The following is a 24,502-nucleotide window of genomic DNA, read 5'->3' on the forward strand; positions in this document are numbered from 1 at the left end:
CTTATTTTTGGTGGGTGTCCCATTCCAAAAGGAAGGAGGCTCCGGGCGAGGCACAGCATGACAGAGGGCAGCGAGTTGTTGCTGGGAGGCGCCCATGTCTTATTTTCAGGGTATGACTTATATTGCGCAAATGCTTAGAGATCCTGCTACATCTTATTTTATGGGTATGTCTTATATTCGGGGAAACAGGGTAGGTATGAAGCCAGCTTGAAGTATGATGCATCCGTCTTCGTTGAAGTTGCAAGAATTTCCTTATTGATTCCTTAATCAAGCCCAAATGCATTCATTCACTAACCTACAATTTACTCATATATGCTTTATTTGGTTTTCCTTATTAGTTGCTCCCTGTTATTCAGTTCAGGCCTCAGTACAATGATGTAGCATTTAGGGAAAAAGATGCAACCCAGTAACCCAGCATTGGATGATAAGATGGAGAAGATCTCCACAGCCACCATGTATTTTCCTTTGGTGCTCAAGTAGGTTGGAACAAAAGTCAGCCAAACACTGCAGAACACCAACATGCTGAAAGTGATAAATTTGGCCTCATTGAAACTGTCTGGCAACTTCCTGGCTAGGAAAGCCAAAATGAAGCTGACAATGGCCAAGGAACCCATGTAGCCTATGACACAGTAGAACATGAGAGCTGAACCCTCATTACATTCCAGTAGCATTTCACCAGTCACTGAGTGCATGTCCATATCTGGGAATGGAGGGAAAATACATAACCAAAGAGAACAGAGGCCAGCTTGAAGAAAGGAGCCGGAGAGGACAATTGAATTTGCCATTCTCTTCCCCACCCATTTTCTGATTTTGGATCCTGGCTGGGTTGCCATGAATGCCAGAACCACGGTGATGGTTTTTGCCAAGGTGCTGGAAAGGGCCACAGAGAACATGATGCCAAAGGCTGTTTGTCGGAGAAGGCAGATGACCTTCCCAGGCTGTCCAATGAAGAGTAAGGAGCAGAGGAAGCAGAGGAGGAGGGAAATGAGGAGGACGTAGGTGAGGGTCCTGTTGTTGGCTTTGACTATGGGAGTGTCCTTGTGCTTCACAAAAATTCCAAGTATTGAAGTTGTGATAAAGGCAAAGGAAATGGCTAAGATAGCTAAGGTGATCCCTAATGTTTCTTTGTAAGAGAGGTAGCTTACAGCTTTGGGAATGCATTGAGTTTGGTCCATATTGGGAAACTGGTCTTCTGGACATTTGATGCAGGCATCCATATCTGAAAATAGAAAAGAGCTATTTTAAATACTTCTAGAAGTTGATCATCACCTATTTGAAGGGGCGATCAGTTAGAATGAATTTTGTTGCCTCTTTTGGTAGTTCTTTGATGAACTCTAAGAGAAAGGGGTCCCTTAATATCAAAATCCTTGATGGTAATTTCATCTCAAGCAAATAATACCATATGAAAATTCTCAACCATCAATGCTGTGCTGAGAGAACAATAGTTCTGACTAATCTGACAGTGTTAAAAACTTACAGGGATAATTCAGGTAAATGACTTTAAAGGCTAAAGAAGTAATTTTCATAGGAAAATTATCATCACTGTTGTTTTTCTTTCTTTAATAATTTGTTTCTGGTTTGGGTAGTACTATTCTTATAGGGTATGGTCTGAAGGTACAATACCTAACCATCCTGTTAAAGTGGCTGGTGATTGATTCAATGTTCTCCCATGATAGCAGACTGCTTGCAATCTCTACATACATTGCCTGTGTACATTACAAAAGAGAGTCAGGATACAATGAGAAAGAAATAGGATTGGAACAGGAATGTGCCAAACTCAGAATACAAAAGAGCCCAGGGGTGGCCCATGGCATTTTGCCACCTGTGCGGGGGATGGAATGGATGGGATGTTGCCTGCTCTGGGTGGGGCTGCACTCCCTTTGAAGGAATGGTTCACAGCTTGGGGGTACTTCTGGATCCTTTGCTGTTGCTTGAGGCTCATATAGCCGCAGTGGCTTGGAGTGCCTTCCATCAGCTTTGGCTGATGACCCAGCTGCACCCTTACCTGGGCTGGGATTTCCTAACAACTTCACTCATGAAACACATATCATGGGAGTCACTTCTGCAGGTACTGTGTACTTCATAGTGAAAGTTAATATGAAATGACCGTTCCCCACATAAAAGGGGTGTTCATTTTGCATGGTCGCGCGCTGCCCCCTGGGATCCCCAGGACAGCCCTGGCAGTTCGGTAGGCTGGCACCGCCTTCCTGGGCTGGATGCTTGTTGTCTCCGCCCACACAGTCAGCCGTCCAATCCAGACGGGGGAGGCGTTGCCAGGGGGTTTGGCCAGGTAGGAGGAGGTAACCATACAGTGCACACAGCAGAAGGAGAGACATACCCGGGAAGCAGCCGACGGCTCCAGAGCTTTCCCACCCTCCACTCCCAAAATTAATGCTTGCATTACAGGTTAACCTTTCTTTTTCCTCTTCCACAGGCATACATGCACACAGGTGCTGCTATGACAAGGCTGCTGTTGAAGGGCCGGAAAGGCATTTCCCTGCATTGCCAGGTTTCGCCGTTCCCGTAGCAATTGGTCACAACTTTGGCGGTTGCAGGCCTTGGGCAGAATCCTTTAGTCATCTACATAAATGGGGGGCGTGGGGGCGGTGACACCCCTGCCCCATTGCAGCGGCGGGCGATACCAGGGTTCCTGAAAATGGGTCTAAGGGGGAGGCATTGACCATTTGCCTAGAGGTCGTCATTGCCCTCTCCCCCAGTGGCGGTGAAAAGGGATGCGGGCTATCTGCTTTAACATGTTCTTCAGAGCTAGCCGAACCCACAAACATGCTGGATAACCCTGAAATTACCCAGACCCCCGGCTGGGGGCTGGGAAGGATAAATGCCCAATGCCTGGGCCAAGGTCTCCCTGCATCTGAATCTTAATAAAGTTGTGGCCAATTTTTAATCCCATAGAATGTTGTCCTGTGTCGTTATTCCACTCAGGGGTTGCCTGGGTTTTTGGGGGACTCCCCCTGACTGCGCAAACACTTAGAGCTTCTGACCAGCTGTTTGCTAAATGCTACATCACAATGCTCTCTACTTCCTACAGTCTGGCCACTGATGGAGTTCTCCTAATCTATCCAGGCATTAAGAATTGCTGGAATTCCATTTTCCATGATACGATTAGTTGGGACCCAGGAGATGGTCTCAGCAGTTATGGAACTCCATGGAAAAGTGGGTCCATTTTGCCTCCTTTAATTTTGATAGGCATTTGTAATATAATAATTCTCTGGTTATTTTATGGTACCTTAGACCAGTGTTTCTCAACGTTTTTTGGGCCACGGCACACTTGTTCTGTGAAAAAAATCACGAGGCACACCACCATTAAAAAAGTTAAAAAAATTAACTCTGTGCCGCCCTATATTATAATTATGACTGTAAGAAACACTTGCCAAATATTGCTTTCCGGTGGGTCAGCGCTGTGTATTGGAGGCCGCCAGGCTCGTTTGCACTGAGCTTTGGGAAAGAGGAGGAGAAATATTGCTTTCCAGCGGGCCAGTGATGTTCATTGGCGGCCGCCAGGCACGTGACAATGTAAATCGCCCTTCTCGTCACCGCACGTCGCGGCACACCAGCCAGCGTCTCGCGGAACAGCGGTTGAGAAATGCTGCCTTAGACTTGTATTTATTTATTTCATTTTTACATTTATATGCTCCCTTTCACCCAAGGAGCTGAAAAACCATCAATAAACTACGAGGGGATATCTTCCTGCCACCCTCCAACAGATTTAATATGAATTTTAAAATATATTCTTACATTTATACCCTATTTTTCTTCCACTGTGGAATGCAAGGTTGTATACTGTATAGTGAGTCCCCGGCCTGTCTCCCGTCCAGATACTGATCAGAAATGGAACTGCTTAGCTTCATCAAAGTAGTGGCTTTATGTGCCTTAAGGGTCAAAACATACTTCCATATGATGTATAATTATTATTATTATTATTATTATTATTATTATTATTATTATTATTATTTATACCCCGACCATCTGGCTGGGCTTCCCCTGCCAATCTGGGCGACTTCCAACGAACATTAAAATACATCTAATATTACAGATTAAAAACTTCCCTAAACAGGGCTGCCTTTAGGTATTTTCTAAATGTCAGGTAGTTGTTTATCTCTCTGACCTCTGATAGGAGGGTGTTCCACAGGACGGGTGCCACTACCGAGAAGGTATATTATTATTCCCTACCTTTCTGCTTAGAGATCATCCCTTCTGAACATAGAGCACAATCGTAGCAGCAAAACTTTTCTCCCTCCTTCTTTTTCCTGCTGTAGCCAGGATAGCAGTTGTCATTGCACACAGAAATAGGCAACACCTATAAATAATAATAATAATAATAATAATAATAATAATAATAATAATAATAATATGGTGATTAACAATAAGATATTTTCACTCTTCTGTGGTTCACGTCCCATCTGATTTGAATGAAGTGAGGGGGAGAGTGAGGAAACCCCATTAGGCTCAGATGCCTCTATTACTTTCTTCTGACCCTTTGGCACCAGCTTCTATCTGTTGCGAATCTATGGTCTGCAGTACAGACCCTTCTCTATTGAATTTCTGCTCGTGTCAGCAGGCTCATTTCCACATCTTTATCACATGATCATAAATGTATCAGGGGATGATTAACCAAAGAATAAGTAGAGAATTGCTGATATCTGTATTGTAGGTTGTTGACCCTGACATTACAAGTGTCATTTGTAATAAAAAGGAAGCTGAGCTGTTTGAGGTCTTTGTAAGTGCCTGCAACGAATATGAGAATATGAGAATATTTAAAAATCACCAGAATCCTCTTCCAGCTTGAAATGAAATGGGGAAGGAGTGGATTGCTGGATCCCTTGGCTGACAGATCCTTTGCATTCTTCTTCTTCTCCTCCTCCTCCTTCCAAAGAATTTTCATATTCTACATTTATTTCACAAATAGTTACATTATACTGTATACAGTTTTGGACTCATAGTATTCTCATTTACATACTCAAGTGTTTACTGCTTTATATACATAAAAGTTAGATAACCTACTTTACCTGGTTAAAACTTGGATGCCATAGAATTTGGTCATCATTAATTGTTAACTCTTTTCCGAAAGGAGCCTGAGAATCCAGTCTTCCCACTTTTCCTCTAACCAGTGAGCCATTGGGAAATATCCACCAGTTCGTTATATCAAAACATGCAACTAATTCTCCATTGTCATCAAAGTGCACAGAATCTCCAACACTGTTATTGAACGTGATGTGCCTTAGAAAGGAATGCACCTTTTAAAGAGAATATGTGCAGAGATGTCACAACATATTGAAATTTATTCAATGGGCTTCATGGAGGACTTACTAATTTTTCAACAGTAAGTCGTTCTCATTAAATAACTCTATATTAGGACAATTATATAATCTATATAGCAGTGCTTTTTCAAAATAAAGCAAGAAGGCATCCAAACAAAATGTTGCTAGAAATGAATTATGCAAATTTACAGCTCCCTTTACCTCTGGCCAAAAGCGGAATAGTAATTACCTGCCATGATTGCACATTTGGAAATGCCAGTTCCCCCCCTTGCATAATTCTTCTTCTCTTGGAGCTGCTTTTATTTATGGCATGCAAAGCATGTGCCACAATGTAGACAGCATTGTAGACATTGTAGCTGTGGCCAGTCATGTCCATTTCAAACAGAATTCCAGGAAGGCCCTCCAGCTTCTCGTCTCCAGTGCAAGCTTTGTTGCTTTCCTCCTCTTGCTGTCCTTTAGAGAGTTTGAATGAGCAGCTGAAGGCCTGCTCCCAGAAGAACTTGATGAAACCATCACCTTTTCCCCACAACGGCCTTAACTTGTGAATGAAATTGTGGAAACTTAATAACCGATTTGAGGGAACTGTGAAGGATAAAGAACCATGAAAGGTTTGCATATCCCAATTCTTCTGTAGAGAGTGTGATGCAAAATCCCAGTGGGATGTAACAATCCACACTTTATTCAGAGGTGGCAATGAGAAGAAAGGTGCATAAAACAGCAGCATTCTCAAAACCTGAAAGGATGGAGGCTCTCCATAAATAAAGTATACACTGGGGTTTCCTGTACTGGAGTTTCCCTCAAATATTTTAGCATAGCTTTCAAAACGCTGCAAACCAAAGTTTACCATCTCATCCACATAATTCCATTTGGGTATTCTTGTGACGAAGGCATAACAGATACCATGAATGGAAAGCAATGGCATCATTGTCTGCAAAAATCTGTCTCCTCGATCATCATCTACAGCCCAAAGCCCAATCCAGGTCCATCTGAAATGCTGAAGTAGCCGCACAACACCCATGTGCTGGTAGGCCTCATTGGGGACCATCTGGTATAGAAATGGGAACAAACTTTGGACACCTTGTAATGGCAAAAATGATCCATAAGTGAGCTAAAAAGTACAAGAACAGAAGATAATTTTAAACCATACACTTGTAGGAGGTCCTGTAGGTTTCTTTGAAGACCCGCTGTGAGGGTCTCCCCAGTAATTGGTTTCATCATGACTTACCCTGAATCACTTGTCTCAAGCAACCTGTCTCTTCTTCTAAATATTTCAATTACTTCCGCAGGCCTAGCCACCTTCTACCATGCCAAATGAATTGGCAGAGCGCTCTTTTGTTCGGATGTTGCTCTGAAAGGCCACGGAACACGGAAATGTGGGGTGTGGGGTGCTTAGGCTTCTATTCTTCTACTTAGTGTATGTGTGGAGTTTTGTGTCAGCATTACTTGTATGGGTGGTATTACTATTTGCTTGTTGTGTTTCCTTGGTGGTGAGAGAGGTGGGGGTGACACAGGATGTGGTTGGTCTTTGGGTGGCTGTAGTGAGATTTGTTTTTCTGTGTGAGAGGGGTGAGTGTGTATATTTTTGAATCTGGTTAGCCTTATTGATTTGTATGCCATTGGCAGATTTTTGTCATATTGTTGGGGTGTATGTGATGAAGGTGAGCCATACTGGGGTGATTAAGCAGGGACCTACATTATTCCCTTGTTCAAAACAACCTGAGAACAAAAAACTAGTGATCCTTTGAAATTTGCCATACTTTTATTTTAGAAATGAAAAGTTCCAACTGAGTAATATGTGCTAAAATGCATATGGAAAGGCATAGTGTGCATTAGGATGCATATAATAGTGAAAACAACATATAAAAATGCATTATAGAAAAAATATGTTTTGCAAAAGAGTTTACATTAGGGAACATTGCAACCAAGCATGTGTATTAGGAGAAGTCCCCATGAAAATGCTCACGGCAAATTTATCGAAAGGTTTGCTGAAATCAAGATAGTGTACAAGAGTTGTGAGAGCTCCATACACTCATGAAGAAATCTTACCTGTGGAGTCTTGGGGATTGCTGAAATGATGGCCATATTGGCAGAAATTTCAGACATACACCCTCCAATGAGAGCTATCAGATTGTTCTGGTTGTCACACTTGAAGTTGGGGACAAACCTATGTCGTGCTGACAGAAGGCTTAAGGTAGCTTTATAGGTCATTCTTGCAGTATAGTAGCTATTGAGAATGTGGAGTCCCAGAGAGATATTTGGTAAGATGTTGGGATTCTCATTGATCTCTTTGACAGCAAATGCAAAGGCCAGGATGTGCTGGTAATTCTTAGGCACTGAACTGTAATCAGAGTTACAGTCTGTTTAATAAAATAAGTGTTGTAGCAACATTAAGACAGCATTTCAACACGTCATCATCAGTTAATTGTGTGTAAGACTGAGGGGTAGCGTAGCTTAGAATTATACAATATAATATTGAAATGCACAACTATAAGTAGATGTTCTATCACAAACGGTATATCCAAATGTTGAATATGAACAAATTCCTCTCTGTACATATTGTACTCCCTCCTATTTCCCACAGAACAGCAGCAACCACCAGCCCAAGCAATGGGGCTTCAGCATGATGTGCTTGGTTTTTTGTTTTTTTCACATCAATGGGGTCATGGAGGAAAGCTTATTAATGGTCTGTTAACAACAATATATTGTAGAATGTGACAGATCTATCAATAATTTCCAACGGTTACTGGGAAACCACATTTCTCACTCCAAAAGTAAAGAAATCACAGTATTTCTTGATAACGCATTCTCAGTAATTATGAACTGAACATATTGCAAAATGAGAGAGAGAAGAAGTAAAGCCTTACATAGGTTCATCAGTGATGGTCTGTGTACGCTGTTCCAGGAAAGAGAGGCTATCATAAAGAAAGAATATTTGAGAAACAATCCCACCGATGACGAGGTCCCCTGGCTGGTAAAATTCATGAGGAATAGGGAGGGGGTCGTCAAATATGCTGCAATTCATAAAATGTTTCCCACAAACTTTATGACACAACAGTATGAGAAGCAATGCAACTACCAGCATGATCCTGTTGCCAAAATGTTCTCTCCAAATTGAGATGCCCATTTTTCTATGTGCAGCATTCTATAAGGCAATGCAGGAATATGCAGCTGTCCTGTACAGGGATCAAACCTGAAACCTTGGCATTGTCAGTACCAGGCATCTCAGATTATACTCTTCCTGGACTGATTTACTGATTGATCTGTTATGTAACAATTTTTCTGTGCATTTAAATATATATCATTTCCCATCAGTATCCATAACCATATCCTGAGCTTTCTCCTCAATTTTTCCCCTAAAGCTGAGTGAGAAATATAAGGTCCTTCCCCATTTTATAATCCTTATCTATATATCTTCACCTCTAGGTATCAATTACTTTAACTTGGATTGCAAAGTGGGGGTTTTGTCTTGAGAGTTCTTCGTCTGCCCCCTACCCCAGAAAAAAGGAAATTAGGTCAATGGTGTGTAAGTCAGTGTGACTGTTAATCAATATACAGCTAACACCCTATTTTTTCACACGAAGAATTGAAAGATGAACTGGGGAAAACAAAATGATGAGGCATACTCCTAGTATAATTTTTGCAATAGAATGGTGGGGAAATCAGTTCATTGAAGTCCTCCCTGATGCAACAAATGCATGAAAGAGCAGTGCCTCTTCCTAGATCCAGTTTGCAGCATGAAGACTTTATACCTTTTTTTTTTTGGATATTCATTGTTATTCCTATTTATGGTCTCTAGGCATCAATTAAGTCAGAGGATGGAAACCAATAATTTTGACAATGACAGGGATGTCTTTAACTTCCCTAGTGAGTTGATAGACTTTGAAATTTCATCAAGCATGACAAAAGTACTACCCCAGACTTCATAATCGCAGAAAATGAGAGATACGTTGCTGCCCTGGCTGCATACCTCTATTTTCTCGAATCCAGAAACGCAAGAAGGGCCTTTACTCTTGCCCAAAGTTCAGCGTTACCCTCGCCGGTTCTGGAAGGATCCTTCGGGAAAGTCCCATACGACCAGAGACTGTGTACCTGCCCACTAGGAAAAATAGGAAGCCCCGAACATTTATTCTTTAGATGCCCCTTCTACAATGAGGCATTTAGAGACACCATTGCCTCCCTACTGGAGAGGCTTGCTGACCTTCCAGAGAAGTCTAAATTAAATGCCCTCCTCTTAGGAAAAGATCAAAAGAGGACCTGGTCAGTAGCCAGATTCTGCACGCAGATTTGCAGACGCAGTCTATCCTCCAAGAACAAATTAGCCTATGGGGAAAATAGTCAAAGGGAGCCTCCAGGGTGATAGGGTCAATCTGTATGGTATCACAAATTTTAAACTTTTAGGTTCTCATACATCTTTAATTCAATTTTAAGTCTTAAGCGGTTTGCTGTATACTGTTTATAAATGCAGATTTTATTTTTGTGAATGTGCTGTTGGAGCTGGTTTACAACCGTAATAAACAATTTCATTTCATACTACAAGTCTCTCCATCCCGAAAAAGTATTGTAATTCCTGAATTATACTATTCACCCTTCATGTTCTTACTGGGCAACTGCAGGTGTTAAGGGCAACAGAAGTATTAATTAGGCAATACATATATTGTATGGGATTGTGGGTAGTTCAAGCTTCACCACTGCCTTGGAATTGAATTGTTTTCAGGGGCAAAGGAATGGACTGTAGTCCCAGATTTGTATATTCACTAGAAAAGACACGTGGATTCTGTGTAAGTGAAGTGATCATGCAATTGAAACAACAATTCAACAAGTAGCCAACTTGCAACCCATATTATCCAAATGGAATGATTCAAGACGAGAGCACAATGTGATTTAGGGATAACTTGGAGATATATATGACAGAGGTACAGCATTTTGGTGCTTGTAGAAACCTTTAATATTTAAACCTGAATGCATCTGCACTAAAACACAGACTTCTAAACAGGAACATATATTTAATTAAGGAAATAATTAATATTTAATTAAGGAACATAATACGTATGCTGACATGCATCTCCTGACATGCGGCAACAGAGTAAGGGAAATAAAGTCTGGCAGCAACCAGACGGGGTAGAGAATAGCAGGTTCAGTGACGAAGGTGAAGCGGAGACCAGTACGGAAGGGTAGAGGAGCAGAGGACTGAAACAGGAGAGCCAACTGACCTCCAAACTCTGAAAGGGTTAACCTCTGACTCGGAGGGAGGGGGGGAATTATATCAGCGTGGCTGGAGAATAAGAGGAGGGTCATAAAACTCCCGCAATTTAGGTGTTGGAAAAGAAGCCGTAAATCAGGGGTGTCAAACTCAAATTCATCGGGGGCCGCATCAGCCGTTTGGTCACCCTCAAAGGGCCGGTTGTATCTGTAGGACTATGTGTCCACTCTTTATTATCATAAATTATTGTCACTGCATTCAATTATTACTGTTTTTGTAATAATGTAAGTAATAACTAGCTCTCAAAGCAGAAAAATAGTCAGAATAATGGCAAGTAGATATTCAAATGTACAATTATTGTACAATTTATTGAAAAATGATTTTTGGTAACTGCACTGGGTGGTGGAGGCTCGCTAGGGTTTCATGCAGGACCTTTGCAGAGCTACTAGTACCTGGAGATGCTGGGGTCCTTCTGCATGCAGGACAGATGTTCTGCCAGTGAGCCACCACCCTTCACCAAAGGGACTGGCTGAGGTTGACTCACTGAAGCTGCTCTCCTGGTTCCAGGGTTTAAGGGCCAGAAGTATAAAACAGCATCCTATGTTTCTGAAGAGAGGGAGGGGAGGGAGGGAGGAAGGAAGGAAGGAAGAAAAGAGGGAGTGGGAGGGAGGGAGGAAGGAAGGAAAGAAAGAGGGGAGAGAAAGAAGAGTAGGAAATAAGGAAGGGAATAAAGAAGGAAAGAAAAAGAAAGAGGGAGAGAAGAGGGAAAGGGAGAAAGAAGGAAGGAAGTAGAGGGAAAGAAAGAATAAGAATGAGGGAGAGGAAGAAAGATGGGAAGGACGGAAGGAAGGAAGGAAGGAAGGAAGGAAGGAAGGAGGGAGCAGGAGGGAGAGAGGAAGGAAAGAGGTGAGAGAAAGAAGAGTAGGAAAGAAGGAATAAAGAAGGAAAGAAAAAGAAAGAGGGAGAGAAGACAGAGATAAAGAAGGAAGGAAGGAGAGGGAAAGAAAGAATAAGAACGAGAGAGAGGAAGAAAGAAAGGGAAGGGGGGTCGCCGCCATGATTCAGCGCCAAAAAAGAGCGCGAAGGGACCCCCCCTGGCCCCAGCTGTTTGTCAGCGCTTTGTCGGCGCCGCGCTTCAGCAGCAAGGTCCTGCTGCTGGGTCCCGCTGGCTGGGGCGCTTGGCGGGCCACATGACGAGGTCTGGCGGGCCGGATTTGGCCCCCGGGCCTTGTGTTTGACACCCATGCCGTAAATCATTGGCGGCAACTGACTGCGATGATTCAGACTGATTTACTATGAACTCTTGTTGACTTGTACATATTGTAAAATAAAGACCCTAAAAATCATCGAGCCGTGGTCACATCTGTTTGCAGAGGAGAGAGCACGTACTAACATGACACATGATATTGGTGGAGAACATAAAGTAATTGGCTTCTATAGACTATGAATAGAATGTATAGCACATTATATTAGAAATTATCAGCAGTGCCTTCCATGCTGGATTGGGAGAAATGATTTGACAAGTTTGGAGATTTACAGATTAAACCTGTTAGGAGACATATTTCCAAGAAATATGCAAAGTATATTGTAAACTATTTATTGCGACAGAGCCAAAAAAGAAGTTTCTAAACATTTGTTGAGAGATTATAAGGGTGAAATATACTTGGAGTCGATATTTGATATTGAAATATCAACAACCTCAGATATGCAGATGACACAACCTTGATGGCAGAAAGCGAGGAGGAATTAAAGAACCTTTTAATGAGGGTGAAAGAGGAGAGCGCAAAATATGGTCTGAAGCTCAACATCAAAAAAACCAAGATCATGGCCACTGGTCCCATCACCTCCTGGCAAATAGAAGGGGAAGAAATGGAGGCAGTGAGAGATTTTACTTTCTTGGGCTCCTTGATTACTGCAGATGGTGACAGCAGTCACGAAATTAAAAGACGCCTGCTTCTTGGGAGAAAAGCAATGACAAACCTAGACAGCATCTTAAAAAGCAGAGACATCACCTTGCCGACAAAGGTCCGTATAGTTAAAGCTATGGTTTTCCCAGTAGTGATGTATGGAAGTGAGAGCTGGACCATAAAGAAGGCTGATCGCCGAAGAATTGATGCTTTTGAATTATGGTGCTGGAGGAGACTCTTGAGAGTCCCATGGACTGCTAGAAGATCAAACCTATCCATTCTTAAGGAAATCAGCCCTGAGTGCTCCCTGGAAGGACAGATCGTGAAGCTGAGGCTCCAATACTTTGGCCACCTCATGAGAAGAGAAGAATCCTTGGAAAAGACCCTGATGTTGGGAAAGATTGAGGGCACTAGGAGAAGGGGACGTCAGAGGACAAGATGGTTGGACAGTGTTCTCGAAGCTACGAACATGAGTTTGACCAAACTGCGGGAGGCAGTGCAAGACAGGAGTGCCTGGCGTGCTATGGTCCATGGGGTCACGAAGAGTCGGACACGACTAAACGACTAAACAACAACAACAATACTTGGAGTCGAGAGTGAATTTCATGCTCTTTATTCAGCTCATAGTCATCAAGGAGAAGAAGAGAAGAAATGCTCTTTTCCCAAAACCATCTGCTTATATACATTATTTACACAATGGGCCTTGCGTGATTGGCTACTTCAGGGATACAACTGTGGGCCAATCAGGTTGTGGATTGACTTCTGCCTGCAGCCTGATTGGCTGCTCCTACAGGCCAATCAGGTTGCAGATTCACTTCTACCAGCCGCCTGATTGGCTACTCCTGCAGGCCAATCAGGTTGCGGGTTCACTTCCACCTGGAGTTGGATTGGGTAGCTCCTGCTGACCAATCAGACTGCTGATTCTGAATCCTATTGTTCTAGGATTCAGCTCAGTGCATAACAAAGGGAATAGTGGGAAATGGCATATGCAACTGCATAGACAGCATTGCAGACATAGTAGCTATGGCTAGGCATGTTCATTTAAACAGAATTCCAGGAAGGCTCTCCAACTTCTCCCTTATTGTACAGATTTTCTCTACTTCCTTAAACAGGTTCAGGAATCTATTTATTACGACAGAGCCCCAAAAGGAAGTTTCTAAACATTTGTTTATAATGCAATAATGGGAAATGTTGAATTATTTCTCTTTCCTTTCTTCTTCTTTGGTGCTCCCTGTTATACAGTCTCATCCCATGCAGATGAGAACAGCTGAATGTGGAGATCAGGATCCCTACAACAATTCTTAAAATAAAGAAGTTACTGTCCTTCTTCTGATGGTGCACGAGTATAGTGTCATCATTTTGGTTCATCATGGCTGCTCTTCTATGCTTACATTTCCACAATTACCGTGTTTCTCATATTATAAGACACGTCTTATATTTATTTTTTCCTCAAAAAACACACTATGGCTTATTTTCAAGGGATGTCTTATTTTTTTCCTCCTCCTCCTGCTGCGGCCGGCATTGCTGCTGCGCCTATCACTATGTCTTATTTTCGGGGTATGGCTTATATTCCTTGAATGCTTAAAAATCCTGCTATGGCTTAATTTATGGGTATGTCTTAAAATATGAGAAACAGGGTATGTATGGCAGGGGTCAGCAAACTTTTTCAGCAGGAGGTCGGTCCACTGTCCCTCAGACCTTGTGGAGGGCCAGACAATATTTTGAAAATAATAATAATAATAATAATAATAATAATAATAATAATAAACAACGAATTCCTGCACCCCACAAATAACCCAGAGATGCATTTTGAATAAAAGGACACATTCTACTCATGCAAAAATACGTTAATTCCCGGACAGTCCGTGGGCCAGATTTAGAAGGCGGTTGGGGGATCCAGCCCCCCGGCCTTAATTTGCCTACCCATGATGTAGGGTCTTTGTTGAACTTGGGTTTCAACAGATGCCCTCAACATACTTAGAAGGGAAATACCTTGGAATAGTTCATATGGCATGGAAATGCATTTATGGATGTAATCAGATTGAGGATAAAATGAACTATTTGATTATTTGCCCAAATAAGATTCTTCATCCCATATTCTTTATGGGTTCTCACATTGATTCCCCCCAGGATTGTAATTTAAAACTTTTATGCTGCAAACTTTTATGCTGCAAACTTTTATGCTCTAGGCTTTTTAAGATTCATATTGCATCGGTTTAGTGTATTGCCTTGCCCTTGCCCGCTGTTACTCATTGTGAAGGCACCGGGCTATATACAGTAAATCGAATGGCATATGCAACTGCATAGACAGCATTGCAGACATTGTACCTATGGCTAGGCATGTTCATTTAAACAGAATTCCAGGAAGGCTCTCCAGCTTCTCCCTTCTTGTACAGGTTTTCTGTACTTCCTTAAACAGGTTCAGGAAACAGCTGGCTGCTTGTTCCCAGAAGTCCTGAATATAAAAATGTTCTTCTGCATGGGCAGGGTTCCTCATCTGAATGAATTTCTGGAAGCCAACTTGAAATGTGATGCATCCATCTTTGTTGAAGTTGCAAGAATTTCCTTAATGCTTCCTTAATCAAGCCCAAATGCATTAATTCACTAACCTACAGTTTTCTCATATATGTTTCACTTGGTTTTCCTGATTAGTTGCTCCCTGTTATTCAGTTCAGGCCTCAGTACAATGATGTAGCATTTAGGGAAAAAGATGCAACCCAGTAACCCAGCATTGGATGATAAGATGGAGAAGATCTCCACAGCCACCATGTATTTTCCTTTGGTGCTCAAGTACGTTGGGACAAAAGTCAGCCAAACACTGCAGAACACCAACATGCTGAAAGTGATAAATTTGGCCTCATTGAAACTGTCTGGCAACTTCCTGGCTAGGAAAGCCAAAATGAAGCTGACAATGGCCAAGGAACCCATGTAGCCTATGACACAGTAGAACATGAGAGCTGAACCCTCATTACATTCCAGTAGCATTTCTCCTGTCACTGAGTGCATGTCCATATGTGGGAATGGAGGGAAAGTACATAACCAAAGAGAACAAATGCCAGCTTGAAGAAAGGAGCCGGAGAGGACAATTGAATTTGCCATTCTCTTCCCCACCCATTTTCTCATTCTGGATCCTGGCTGGGTTGCCATGAATGCCAGAACCACGGTGATGGTTTTTGCCAAGGTGCTGGAAAGGGCCACAGAGAACATGATGCCAAAGGCTGTTTGTCGGAGAAGGCAGATGAACTTTCCAGGCTGTCCAATGAAGAGTAAGGAACAGAGGAAGCAAAGAAGGAGAGAGACGAGAAGGATGTAGGTGAGGGTCCTGTTGTTAGCTTTGACTATAGGAGTGTCCTTGTGCTTCACAAAAATTCCAAGTATTGAAGTTGTGATAAAGGAGAAGGAAATGGCTAAGATAGCTAAGGTGATCCCTAATGTTTCTTTGTAAGAGAGGTAGCTTACAGCTTTGGGAATGCATTGAGTTTGGTCCATATTGGGAAACTGGTCTTCTGGACATTTGACACAGGCATCCATATCTGAAAATAGAAAAGAGGTACTTTAAATACTTCTAGAAGTTGATCATCACCTATTTAAAGGGGAGGTCTGTGAGAATGAATTTCTAGGAGAAAGGGGTCCCTTAATATCAAAATCCTTTACAGTATTTTAATTTTATCTCCAGCAAAGAATACCATATTGTGAGGGACAGAACGTACAGGCAGGTCCCTCCCATCTTAAGCAGCAGCTCATCACCCAATGGGAGCGCTAGTGGGGAGGAAGAGATCTCCAGCGGAGATTCAGGAAGTGGTGTCCGAGGCTCAGGCAAGGTAGCGGAGCCCATGTCCAGTTTGGGAAGGGAAGTGGGAAGCAAAGGAAGAAGACCAGTCCCACCGACCCCGGAACTGAGGATGAAACAACGGGGGCGGAGATTCAGTATGCCGAGATTACTTTGCTGGAGGAAAACGCGCAAATCTCCATTCGGAGCTTCTGACCCTTAACGGACAACATGTACATAGTACTGCTCTGCACTGTAAATAATCAGCACTAAATAAAACGCCTGGAGGAGTCGTTACTCTAGAGTAGCCACCAACGCGCCTGTGACACATATGAAACTGCTTGACCATCTATGCTGTGCTGTGAGAATGATACCCACTTTTCTGACAGTGTTAGAAACTTACAAGGAATTTATGTAATTCACTTTAAAGACCAAAGAAGTAATTTTCATATGATAATTATCATTATTGTTTTTGTTTTTTTATTCTATTAATAATTTGTTATTGGTTTGGGTAGTACTGTTCTTATAGGCTATGTTCTGAAGGTAGAATGCCTAACCATCCTGTAAAAATGACTAATGATTGATTCAGTTTTCTCCCTGGATAGTAGACTGTTTTGAATCTCTATGTACATTGCCTTGAGTTCCCTTCTGATTACATGAGACAGGGAGGATACAAAGAGAAAGAAATAGGATTGGACAGGAATTTGCCAAACTCAGATTACAAAAGAGCCCAGGGGTGGCCCATGGCATTTCGCCACCTGAGGCAAATTGGGAGAGAGTTGCCAGTGACCACACCACCATTCCACACCACTGCAGGAATGTCCCCTCTCATGGAACTGTCATGAGCCAGGGCATTCAACAAGGAATTACTGCTCATCTCCTTCACACCAGGGTAGGGAAGTTGAGCAGTCACACTGTGTGTAGAAACACCCCACTCTCACCAGCAAGAGGGAGGATTCCACCAGCAGCAGAAGCAGTGTGGCAAGCTAATTTGATCTGGATGGATCATGATGTGAATCAAATCATCGGGGCTATTTCCTGGCTATTCAAAAAAACAGTTCTATATCCTAACCTCTAAAATTTGCAAAAGCCAATTTCTAAGTCCACATGGGCACATTTGCCCATCTGAGATGATATAAGAGAACAATGCAAAATGTTTTCCATGGGCAGTTATGTGCTAACTGCTACATCACAATGCTCTCTACTTCTTACAGTATGGCCACTGATGGAGTTCTCCTAATCTATCCATACATTAAGATTTGCTGGATGGCCTTTTTCAGTGATAGGATTAGCTGGGACACAGGAGATGGTCTCAGCCGTTATGGAACTCCCAGGAAAAGGGGTCCATTTTGCCTCCTTTAATATTGATGGGCATTTGTACTATCACATTTCTCTAGTTATTTTATGGTACCTTAGACTTGTATTTATTTATTAATTTTATTTTTAAATTTATACACTCCCTTTCACACAAGGAGCTGTAAAACCAACAATAAACTATGAGGGGATATCCCCACCCAACAGATTTAATATGATTTAAAAAATACTTTCTTACATTTATATCCCATTTTTCTCCCGCTGTTCATTGCAAGGTTGTATATATCAGGTCTCCAGTCTGTCCCCCATCCAGATACTGATCAGACCTAGAACTGCTTAGCTTCATCAAAATAGTGGCTATATGATCCTTAAGAGTCAAGACATAATTCCATCTGATGTACTTGATATTATATCTCCTACCTATCTGCTTAGAGATCATCCCTTCTGCACATGGAGCACAATCGTAGCAGCAAAATTTTTCTCCCTCCTTCTTTTTCCTGCTGTAGCCAGGATAGCAGTTGTCATTGCACACAGAAATAGGCAACACCTAATAATAATAATAATAATAATAATAATAATAATAATAATAATAATAATATGGTGATTAACAATAAGATACTTTTACTCTTCTATCATTCACTTCCCATCTGATTTGAATCAAGTGAGGGGGAGAGTGAGGAAACCCCATTAGGCTCAGATGCCTCTATTACTTTCTTCTGACCCTTTGGCACCAGCTTCTATCTGTTGCGAATCTATGGTCTGCAGTACAGACCCTTCTCTACTGAATTTCTGCTCGTGTCAGCAGTGTTGCAGTGTAAGAGGCAACAGGCTCATTTCCACATTCTTTATCACATGATCATGAATGTATCAGGGGATGAATAACTTAAGAATAAGTAGGGAATTGCTGATCTCTGTATTTTGGGCTGTTGACCCTGACATTAGAAGTGCCAGTTGTAATGAAAATGAAGCTGACCTGTTTGAGATCTTTGTTAGTGCTTGCATCAAATATGAGTCTAGATTTTTAAAAATCGCCAGAATCCTCTTCCAACTTGAAATGAAATGGGGGAGGATTGCTGGATCCCTTGGCTGACAGATTTTTGCATTCTTCTTCTTCTCCTACTTCTCCTTCCAAAGAATTCTCCTATTCTACATTATTTCACAAATATGTCCATTATATAAAGTTTTGGATTGATATTCTTCTCATTTACTTACTCAAGTGTTTACTGCTTTATATACATAAAAGTTAGATAACCTATCTTACCTGGTTAAAACTTGGATGCCATAGAATTTGGTCATCATTTATTCTTAACTCTTTTCCTAAAGGAGCCTGAGAATCCAGTCTTCCCACTTTTGCTCTAACCAGTGAGCCATTGGGAAAAATCCACCAGTTTGTTACATCAAAAGAAGCAACTAATTCTCCATTGTCATCAAAATGCACAGAATCTCCAACACTGTTATTGAATGTGATGTGCCTTAGAAAGGAATGCAGCTTTTAAAGAGAATATATGCAGAGATGTCACTAGATCTTGAAATTTATTCAATGGGTTTCACGGAGGACTTACTAATTTTTCAACAGTAAGTCGTTCTCATTAAATAACTCTATATTAGGACAATTATATAATCTATCAAGCAGTGCCTTTTCAAAATAAAGCAAGAAGGCAGGCATACAAATTGTAGCTAGAAATGAATTATGCAAATCTACAGCTCCCTTTACCTCTGGCCAAATGTAGAATAGTAATTACCTGCCATGATTGCACATTTGGAAATGCCAGTTCCCCTCCTTGCATAATCCTTCTACTCCTGGAGCTGCTTTTCTTTATGGCATGCAAAGCATGTGCCACAATGTAGACAGCGTTGTAGACATTGTAGCTGTGGCCAGTCATGTCCATTTCAAACAGAATTCCAGGAAGGCCCTCCAGCTTCTCGTCCCCAGTACAAGCTTTGCTGTTTTCCTCCTCTTGCTGTCCTTTAGAGATTTTGAATGAGCAGCTGAAGGCCTGCTCCCAGAAGAACTGGATGAAACCATCACCTTTTGCCCACAATGGCCTTAACTTGTGAATGAAATTGTGGAAGTCTAATAAATGACTTGAGGGAACTGTGAAGGATAAAGAACCATGAAAGGCTTGCATATCCCAATTCTTCTGTAGAGAGTGCGATGCAAAATCCCAGTGGGATGTAACAATCCACACTTTATTCAGAGGTGGCAGTGAGAATAAAGGTGCAGCAAACAGCAGCATTCTCAAAACCTGAAAAGATGGAGGCTCTCCATAAATAAAGAATACACTGGGATTTTCCATACTGGAGTTTGCCTCAAAGATTTTTGCATAGCTTTCAAAATGCTGCAAAGCAAAGTCTATCATCTCATCCACATAATTCCATTTGGGTATTCTTGTGACGAAGGCATAACAGATACCATGAATGGAAAGCAATGGCATCATTGTCTGTAAAAATCTATCTCCTCGATCATCATCTACAGACCCAAGTCCAATCCAGGTCCATCTGAAATGCTGAAGTAACCGCACAAGACCCATGTGCTGGTAGGCTTCATTGGGGACCATCTGGTATAGAAAAGGGAATAAACTTTGAACACCTTTTAGTGGCAGAAATGATCCATAAGTGAGCTGAAAAGTACAAGAGCAGAAGAGAATGTTAAATCATACACTTGTAGGAGGTCCTGAAGGTCTCTTTGAAGACCCCCTGTGAAGATCTCCCCAGTAATTGGTTTCATCATGACCTACCCTGAATCACTTGTTTCAGGCAGCATGTCTCTTCTTCTGAATATTTTATTTACTGCTGCATGCATGTCTACCTTCTACCATGCCAAATGAACTTGGCAGAGCACTCTTTGGTTAGGATGGTGCCCTGAAAGGCCATTGAACACTGCTGCCATGTTGCTAGAGCTCTCTCATCAATTATCACCATTGCTTGCTTAAGTTGTAGTAGCAGAGAACACAACAGTGATCCTGACTGAAGCTGGCAACATTGGGAGAGACATTAGGCTTCCAACAAGTCTGTGGTTTTCAGGAGGCCATTTCTCATGTTACAAAACAAAATGTCACAAAACCTTGCCATAGGATTGACAATATTTAGAGTAGCTTCACTGTAGCACTGGGAATACGTAGGAATGGAACAGATATAATATTCAGTTCCCATTTAAGCAGGGACCTACATAATGCTCATGTGCAAAACAACCTCAGAATGAAAAGATAGCAGCCTTTTGAAATTTTCCATTCTTTAATTTAGCAATGAAAATCACCAGCTGAGTGATATGTGCTAAAATGCATATGCAAAGGTATAGTGTGTGTTAGAATGCATATAATAGTGAAAATAACATAAAATACATAATAGGAGAGAATTGATTTTCAAAATAGTTTACATAGGGAACGTTGCAACCAGGCATATGTAGTCCACAGGAAAATGCTCACAGGAAATTTATTGAAAGGGTTGCTGAGATCAAGATAGTGTACAAGAGTTGTAAGAGCTCCATACACTCATGAAGAGAGCTTACCTGTGGAGTCTTGTGGATTGCTGAAATGATGGCCATGTTGGCAGAAATTTCAGACATGCACCCTCCAATGAGAGCTATCAGATTGTTCTGGTTGTCACACTTGAAGTTGGGGACAAACCTATGTCGTGCTGACAGAAGGCTTAAGGTAGCTTTATAGGTCATTCTTGCAGTGTAGTAGCTATTGAGGATGTGGAGTCCCAGAGAAATATTTGGTAAGATGTTGGGATTCTCATTGATCTCTTTGACAGCAAATGCAAAGGCCAGGATGTGCTGGTAGTTCTTCGGCACTGAACTGTAATCAGAGTTACATTCTGTTTAATAAAATAAGGACTGCAGCTACAATAAAACAGCATTTTAATTGTAAGCTTGTAAGACGGAGATGTATCGTAGCTTAGAATTATACAATACACTATTGAAATGCATAGCCATAAGCATGATATGAGCTACCACAAAGTGTAGACCTAAATGTTCAATCTGACCAAATTCCTCTCCGTACATATTGTACTCACTCCTATTTTGTACAAGAGCAGCAACTACCAACCTAAGCAGAAGGGACTTCACTATGATGTAATTGGGTTTTTTTTTTTGTTTCACATCAGTGGGGTCATGGAGGAAAGCTTATTAATGGTCTGTGAAGAACAATATAATGTAGAATGTAATAGATCTACCAACAATTTCCAACTGTTACTGGGAAACCACATTTCTCACATGAACAGTAAATAAATCACAATATTTCTTGACAATGCATTCTCAGTAATTATGAACTGAACATCTTACAAAGTGAGAGAGGGAAGAGGGAAGGTCTTACATAGGTTCATCAGTGATGGTCTGTGTACGCTGTTCCAGGAAAGAGAGGCTATCATAAAGAAAGAATATTTGAGAAACAATTCCACCGATGACAAGGTCCCCTGGCTGGTAAAATTCATGAGGAATAGGGAAGGGGTCGTCAAATATGCTGCAATTCATAAAATGTTTCCCACAAACAGTATGACACAACAGTATGAGGAGCAATGCGACTACTAGCATGATCCTGTTGCGAAAATGTTCCCCGCAAATTGAGATGCCCATTTTTCAATATGGCAAAGCAGGAATATGCAGCTGTCCTGTACAGGGATCAAACCTGAAACCTTGGCATTGTCAGCCCCAGATGGCTCTTCCTGGACTGATTTACTGATTGATCTGTTACATAACAATTTTTCTGTCCATTTAAATATATATCATTTCCCATCGGTATCCATAACCATATCCTGAGCTTTCTCCTCAATTTTTTCTCTAAAGCTGAGTGAGAAATATAAGCTCCTTCCCCTTTCTACAATCCTTATCTATAGATCTTCATCTCTAAGGATCAATTATTTTAATATGTATTTCAAAGGGAGGTGTTGTCCTGAGAGTTCTTCGTCTGCCCCCTACCCCACAAAAAAAGGAAATTAAGTCAAGGGTGTGTAGGTCAGTGTGATGGTGAATCGATACATAGCTAATGCCCAATTTCTTAACACTAAGAACTGGAAGATGAACTTGTGGAAACAAAGTGATGAGCTATACTCCTAGTATGATTTTTGCGATAGAATGGTGGCAGAAGCAGCTCATGGAAGCCCTCCTGACCCAACAAATGCATGACAGAGCAGTGCCTCTTCCTAGATCCAGTTTGCAGCATGAAGACTTTATAGCTTTTTCTTTTGGATATTCATTGTTATTCCTATTTATGGTCTCTAGGCATCAATTAAGTCAGAGGATGGAAACCAGTAATTTTGACAATGACAGGGATGTCTATAACTTCCCCAGTGAGTTGATAGACTTTGAAATTTCATCAAGCATGGTAAAAATACTACAAGTCTCTCCACCCCGAAAAAGTATTGTAATTCCTAAATTATACCATTCAGCCATCATGTTCTTACTGGGAAACTGCATGTGTTAAGGACAACAGAAGAATTAATTAGGCAATACAGATATTGTATGGGATTGTGGGTAGTTCAAGATTCACCATTGCCTTGGAATTGGATTGTTGTCAGTGGCAAAGGAATGGACTGAAGTCCCAGGTTTGTTTATTCAGTAGAAAAGACACGTGGATTCTGTGCAAGTGAAGTGATCATGCAATTGAAACTACAATTCAACAAGTAGCCAACTTGCAACCCATATTATCCAAATGGAATGATTCAAGACGAGAGCACAATGTGATTTAGGGATAACTTGAAGGGACCCAGGTGGCGGAAGTGACCCAGGTGGCGCTGTGGTTAAACCACTGAGCCTAGGGCTTGCTGATCTGAAAGTTGGCGGTTCGAATCCCTGTGACGGGGTGAGCTCCCGTTGCTTGGTCCCAGTTCCTGCCAACCTAGCAGTTCGAAAGCATGTCAAAGTGCAAGTAGATAAATAGGAACCGCTAGAGCGGGAAGGTAAACGGCTTTTCCATGTGCTGCTCTGGTTTGCCAGAAGCGGCTTTGTCATGCTGGCCACATGACCTGGAAGCTGTACGCCGGCTCCCTCGGCCAATAATGCGAGATGAGCGCGCAACCCCAGAGTCGGTCACGACTGGACCTAATGGTCAGGGGTCCCTTTACCTTTACCTTGGAGATATATATGACGGAGGTACAGCATTTTGGTGCTTGTTGAAACCTTTAATATTTAAACCTGAATGCATCTGCACTAAAACACAGACTTCTAAACAGGAACATATATTTAATTAAGGAAATAATTAATATTTAATTAAGGAACATAAAACGTATGCTGACATGCATGTTCTGACATGCAGCAACAGAGTAAGGGAAATAAAAGTTTGGCAGTAACCAGACGGGGTAGAGAATAGCAGGTTCAGTGACGAAGATGCAGCAGAGACCAGCACGGAAGGGTAGAGGAGCAGAGGACTGAAACAGGAGAGCCAACTGACCTCCAAACTCTGAAAGGGTTAACCTCTGACTCAGAGGAAGGGGAGGGAATTACACCAGTGTGGCTGGAGAATAAGAGGAGGGTAATAAAACTCCGCAATTTAGGTGTTGGAATTGAAGCCATAAATCATTGGCAGCAACTGACTGCGATGATTCAGACTGATTTACTGTGAACTCTTGTTGACTTGTACATATTGTAAAAAATCACTGAGCCATGGTCACTTCTGTTTGCGGAGGAGAGAGCACATACTAACATGACACGTGATATTGGTGGAGAACATAAAGTAATTGGCCGCTATAGACTATTATTAGAATGTATAGCACATTATATTAGAAATTATCAACAGTGCCTTCCATGCTGGATTGGGAGAAAGGATTTGACAAGGTTGGAGATTTACAGATTAAACTTGTTATGGGAGATATTTCCAAGAAATATGCAAAGTATATTGTAAACTATTTATTGCGACAGAGCCAAAAAAGAAGTTTCTAAACATTTGTTGAGAGATTATAAGGGAATAGTGGGAACCACCATGATCTTCTGCATGGGAAGGGTTCCTCATCAGATGGGACGTGAATGAATTTCTGAAAGCCAACTTGAAATGTGATGCACACATCTTAGTTGAAGTTGCAAGGATTTCCTTAATGT

At 41.7% G+C, this 24,502-nt stretch overlaps 2 protein-coding genes across 2 annotated transcripts; both read right to left on the minus strand.

Moving 5' to 3' along the window:
- Nucleotides 1–317: 317 nt before the first annotated feature.
- LOC132592950 (vomeronasal type-2 receptor 26-like) lies at nt 318–8,500 on the minus strand. The gene is made up of 7 exons (XM_060281208.1): nt 8,470–8,500; nt 7,326–7,636; nt 6,124–6,387; nt 5,028–5,255; nt 4,192–4,318; nt 3,048–3,071; nt 318–1,219 (listed from the first exon to the last, which is right to left on the minus strand). The coding sequence occupies exons 1-7, from the start codon at nt 8,498–8,500 to the stop codon at nt 318–320; spliced, it is 1,887 nt and encodes a 628-aa protein (XP_060137191.1).
- Nucleotides 8,501–15,017: 6,517 nt separating this feature from the next.
- LOC118094728 (vomeronasal type-2 receptor 26-like) lies at nt 15,018–23,612 on the minus strand. Its single transcript, XM_060281209.1, has 6 exons — nt 23,539–23,612; nt 20,978–21,269; nt 19,212–20,090; nt 18,731–18,958; nt 17,890–18,016; nt 15,018–15,919 (listed from the first exon to the last, which is right to left on the minus strand). Exons 1-6 carry the CDS (start codon nt 23,610–23,612, stop codon nt 15,018–15,020), a joined length of 2,502 nt encoding a protein of 833 aa, XP_060137192.1.
- Nucleotides 23,613–24,502: the final 890 nt, after the last annotated feature.

This window comes from Zootoca vivipara, chromosome 13 (assembly GCF_963506605.1).
Source record: "Zootoca vivipara chromosome 13, rZooViv1.1, whole genome shotgun sequence".
Classification (NCBI taxonomy): Eukaryota; Metazoa; Chordata; class Lepidosauria; order Squamata; family Lacertidae; genus Zootoca; species Zootoca vivipara.

Excerpts from the sequence above, each read along its gene's own strand:
- LOC132592950 (XM_060281208.1), bottom strand. The coding sequence starts at position 8,500 with ATGCCTGGTACTGACAATGCCAAGGTTTCAG. Across the intron at positions 7,637-8,469 it reads TGACAATGCCAAGGTTTCAG|ACTGTAACTCTGATTACAGT; the intron begins GTTTGATCCCTG and ends TTTATTAAACAG. Across the intron at positions 1,220-3,047 it reads ACTCCATCAGTGGCCAGACT|ATATGGATGCCTGCATCAAA; the intron begins GTAGGAAGTAGA and ends TTCTATTTTCAG.
- LOC118094728 (XM_060281209.1), bottom strand. The coding sequence starts at position 23,612 with ATGCATTCAGGTTTAAATATTAAAGGTTTCAACAAGCACCAAAATGCT. Across the intron at positions 18,959-19,211 it reads CAAATGTGCAATCATGGCAG|CTGCATTCCTTTCTAAGGCA; the intron begins GTAATTACTATT and ends TCTCTTTAAAAG. Across the intron at positions 15,920-17,889 it reads GATGATCTCTAAGCAGATAG|ATATGGATGCCTGTGTCAAA; the intron begins GTAGGAGATATA and ends TTCTATTTTCAG.